Here is a 4,689-nt window from a genome sequence, read left to right on the forward strand (position 1 = left end):
GTCCACCACTATTGTGAATGAGATGGCGGACAACTCTTGGGAAATCCTTGTAGATGGGTGGAAAAGGGGATTGTTCACCCTTTTGTCCACCGGGCAAGTGTGAACCCATGCCCCGTGCTAGTGCGCCCCCCACCGCCTTGCCAAAGGTAGGTAGGTAGCTTCTTGGCAACAAGGCAAAAAGAATGGACCGTTAGCTTCCGGAAAGACAAGAGCCGGTGGATGGGTGGCGATGGATGGAGGACACGTGGGAGGCGGGGTTGGAACTTGGGATAGGGAGGCATGAGTCACGACTCACGACGTTTAGGGCTCGGAGAGGGGGCGGGGGCCGATTGCTTCACGTGAAGAAAGACTGCGTACGAATTCTTTGTATTTTTTGTAGGCCCTGGTTTTGTGCCTTGTTATTCTTGCAGCTTCTGCCTTACGCATTCCGTTGTCCTGATGACTCTTTCTTCCTTCTCGTCTCTTGGACTTTAAAAGCCTTCTCTAAGCGCCCTCTCCCCCCTCCCCCCCTCTCGCTCTCTCTCTCTCAAGCAGGACATAAATCTGCTTGTTATCTTGCCACTTCTCTCTCTCTCTCTTTTCTGTGCCTGCCTCACGAACATCTCGACTCCATGCCTTTGATTTTAGTAACAAATCCTGCAAATTTCTTCATCTTATTCACGAATCCTCCTCCTTTTGCTTAATATCCTTTTTCCCTGTCACCTCATTTCTCTCTTCAGTTCATTCTGTGTGTTTCCCTAAACGGAAACTTCTTCCATTCGTCCTTTCTTCCCTTAATTCTCTGCGTTTCCTTCCCTTCCCTTCTCTTCGATCTCTGTTTTTCCTTCCCTAAACGTCATGATCCTCACAGACAACCCAGAACGCAGAATCGCCTCTGTGCATAAGGGCCCAAGGTTTGACAGGCAGATCAGCAGGCCTATCCATGGCATGAAACATCACAACACCAGGAACCGCAGTAACAGCGTCAGGAACAGCAGCACCAACTATAAAATGGCATGGTCCATGAAGAAGCAGCCCTACCACCAGACCCCTCATCATGCAGTGCATGCCTACCAGCCCCCCCGCCTAAGCGACCTCCAGTCCCAGCACAAATTGAAGGCCTCCAGGTTCTTCTTCAAGCGCTTCAAATCGCGTGGGTCCTCGCGTGACTCCCTCCTGGCCACCGCACCCGGTGCTCCCCTCAACACTACATCGTACCTTATGCGAGCTAAGGAAGGCGGCGGCATCGCATGCTTGGCCTCGCCTGTCCCATCCTCTCCCGAAGTAACTCATATGGAGGTCATCTCACCTGTCTTGGCTCCATACAGGGGCCTTGCAGACGAGGCCAACAGAGAATGGGGTGTCAATGGCTATGGATCTATGAATGGGCTCATTCGGCTCCGCTCGGTAGGACGGGAAGCGCACAGGGATGACACAAGTGAGTGTGAAAGTGATGTGGAGCAATGCGTACAGTCCGTGCAGCAGCTGGAACAGAGACTGGATCATGATTTGAGCCGGTTTGTTTTGACATATCCATCAACTTCTGAGAACATTGGCCCAAATCTGTTAGAAACACACATGGATGATCAAATTGGCCATATTACACTTCTAGAGGAAGAGAACATGACCCTGAGAGAACAACTGTATGTGATGCAGAAGGAGGTTGATACATTGAAGAGGAGAATGCAAATGTTGGAAGGTGGTGCCTGCTGTGAGCAAGATGAGACATGTTCTGATGAGAAGAGCACAGCTGGAGATAGCTAGGGACCATTCACGCTTGATGGATATGTATTTCGTATGGGAGGGAGAACTTCCTGACAGATGACTGCACGTGCTATCGACCTGCGACGGATACGCATATCATCTTTGAGGAAAGAATTCATGGCAGACAACTGCATGCACATATGTATTCATTTAGGGCATACATATGCATGCATGGGTAGCCCCATGGTCTCACTAGCGCAAGGCTTCTCTCCTGTCTGCATGGAATTGTTAATGGGGCTACCATGTGTGCTCACTCACTCGCGTGCAGCGTTGAAGTCACCGAATTCCATAATTTGCTTTTTCCTTTTGTGCTGTTTTAGGAGGGTGATCTAAGAGAGCTTGCAACAAAGCAACTGCGGAGTTGCTGTCTGCATATTGAATTCTGAGATATCCAGCTCTCATGTATAGCCTGCTCACCCATGAAAGAGAGTGAAGATTAAGCCTGTCATTGCAGGAATGCCTGTGCTTAATGTGCAGGTCCATTGGAACCAATATCGAGGTTACTGAAGTGTTGTCAAATCATATACATTGTACTAGTGGGTGTGTGCTCTGATCGATGGTTCATGTCACGTATACTTCTACTACTATTTTCATGTAATAAAAAATATATATTCAAATGCATTTTGCATGTCTCCAAATTACGCCATAGTTCTCATCTAGTAGCCTTGGTTTGCATGCGTAGTTCCAGAGTCTAGTGTTGCATCATATAGCTAGCTCTCTCTCTGTCTCTGTCTCTCTCTCTCTCTCTCTCTCTCTCTCTCTCTCTCTCTCTGTCTGTTTGCCTGCATGAGTAAGATCATGTCTCTTCGGTAGATTTTGAGATTGTTAACTTTTGAAAGGGGTGTACCTAGCCACAGTAAACGTTGGTTATTTTGCAAGGTTGCTATCATTTGTTGCACACACTAGTACACACAAAAGAAGATTTCAAACTTACCCCTTCAGGGGTCAAAATTATGAATATTTAAGTCTCATGGGTAAGTTCAATGGCAAGGATTTTATATAGACCCTTTTAACATAGAGTATCATTTAAGGGGATATTTATATGTTGAACAGGAAAAGGGTCTGTTTTATTCATGATAAAATGACAGAAAAGGGGTTATTTAATTTGGCATTGAATACATGTGATACTAATGGCTTATATATAGTAAATCTTGCAACACGCCCACACTTTTGAACTTGGTATATTAAATAGACTTAGAATATAAGATATGGTATGCCCTATTCTATTTGAGAAAGTTGACCAAAATGAGTTTAATTTGTAAATTGGATTGATTGTTTATTATTATAGTAAATCCACTTCTCTTAAAATGCTCTCCTAGAATTTAGAAGGGTGTAAGAAAGAGCACACACACACACGCTCTTCTCCTATTGTTTTAGAATGGTGCAAGGAAGAGCATATATATAAGCTTCCATTTTATACTTAGGTATGGTGGATTTGTGCATGAAAGATAGTTTCAAGTCACACAAAACAAACATAGTTGTGTAAACTTGAATGATTAGTCTTGTAGTTTATTAACTCCTCTCCTAGTATGTAGATAGGTGAAACAAAGAGCTTGTGCATAAGCTTCCACTGTATGTGCAAGTACGATGGCTTCGTGCATGAAAGAGGCATGAAAGATGCTTTTAGGCTCTTGAATCACAATTGAGTTTTCTATCCTTGAGATTACAAGCATCTAAAGAAGATGGTCATGGCACCTTCCATACATAGGAAATTCTAGTATGAAAAAAGGTACAAGTAAGAGATTCAAACACCTGGTCATAGAAGAGAGCTTGCATGTAAGCTTTGAATGTATATGTAGGTGTGGTGGAGCTTATGCATCAAATATGGTCTCATGTCCCCTTCCATATGTAGAACATTTTAGCATTTACAAATCTAAAAGGAAGAGAAAAGCTCCCAATAAACATAGTTTGAGCTTGTGCATAAGCTTCATAGGGATATGCAAGAATATAGTAGAGCTTGTGTATAAAAGGAGATATAAGTTTACAGCTCCTTCAATTAGGATTTGTAGCTCCTTGCCTCAAGCTTGAGAGCTTGTGTAGAAAAGAAGATGGTCATGGCTCCTTTCATCCATAGGACAAGCGAGTCTCTCCCTCAGGCTTATGAGCTTGTGTAAAGGAGGTCAGGGCTCCTTCCATCCATAGGACAAGTCACTTAAGACATTTTAATTCCTTGGATGGCTTAAGCACTTTCTCTAAGAGAGTAGTCTCTTCCACCAAGTTGTGTGAGCTATGTGCTATGTTCTAGAAAGTGCTTACTCAAATCCTTTTGAAAACTTGCACAGATAGTCAAAACATTTGCACTAGAAGCATAACCTTTCCTTTCCTACTTTCTAAAATCCAATTCACGCTCTTGCTTCTTATATTAGTGCGCTATCACAAATTATGTAGGTTTCCCTACTCACATGAAAACATTGACATTTCTAAATTTTACTAGTGGATTTGGTAACTTATGAAGGCACATGCATGTAAACTTAAGGAATTTTAATTAGTTTTAGAGTTAGCTAGCTTGTCCATCCAAGGTGAAAGGTCCAAAATTGGGTGGACTATAAACCCTAAGAATTTCAACCTCTTGTTATTTTGATTGTGTTTCTTCCCTTGTCTCTACTTTTGCCTTTTCCATTGAAATGATGGGGTGGAGAAAAGTTCTATGGAGCGATTCTTCCAATCCCAACTTCTTGTCACGCTTTTGTGAGAAGTCGAAGAGTGGGGCACATAAGTAGAGATAGTCATTTATTCATATGTGTGATCGAGTATCTTCATAACCTCTTTTGGTATCCCATCAATTACATCGATCAAGGAGCCTCGTCTAAATTTGATAGTATATTTTTAGGCTGGCAGTATCATAAATAACCTTCAACATCTTGGGAAAGTATAATCTACACAAGTAGGAAAGTCACTATTAGAGGGTATTGTAGCACTACTAGGAATTGTCATTGATTAGATAAT

At 42.9% G+C, this 4,689-nt stretch overlaps 1 protein-coding gene across 2 annotated transcripts; it reads left to right on the forward strand.

Annotated features, from left to right (window-relative positions):
• The first annotated feature begins 364 nt into the window (after window positions 1-364).
• On the forward strand, window positions 365-2,672 carry LOC148021882 (uncharacterized). Of its 2 annotated transcripts, XM_087697400.1 has the most exons (2): window positions 365-1,496; window positions 1,636-2,672. In XM_087697400.1, exons 1-2 carry the CDS (start codon window positions 838-840, stop codon window positions 1,652-1,654), a joined length of 678 nt encoding a protein of 225 aa, XP_087553526.1. In that variant the 5' UTR covers window positions 365-837; the 3' UTR covers window positions 1,655-2,672. The 2 variants fall into 2 exon arrangements, with proteins under 2 accessions (XP_087553526.1, XP_087553525.1); XM_087697399.1 differs by having other exon boundaries at window positions 372-2,669.
• The last annotated feature ends 2,017 nt before the right edge of the window (window positions 2,673-4,689 follow it).

This window comes from Lygodium microphyllum, chromosome 17, assembly GCF_053477565.2.
Source record: "Lygodium microphyllum isolate KBCC chromosome 17, Lygodium_microphyllum_v1.1.10, whole genome shotgun sequence".
Taxonomy (NCBI): Eukaryota; Viridiplantae; Streptophyta; class Polypodiopsida; order Schizaeales; family Lygodiaceae; genus Lygodium; species Lygodium microphyllum.

Excerpts from the sequence above, each read along its gene's own strand:
- LOC148021882 (XM_087697399.1), top strand. The coding sequence starts at position 838 with ATGATCCTCACAGACAACCCAGAACGCAGAATCGCCTCTGTGCATAAG.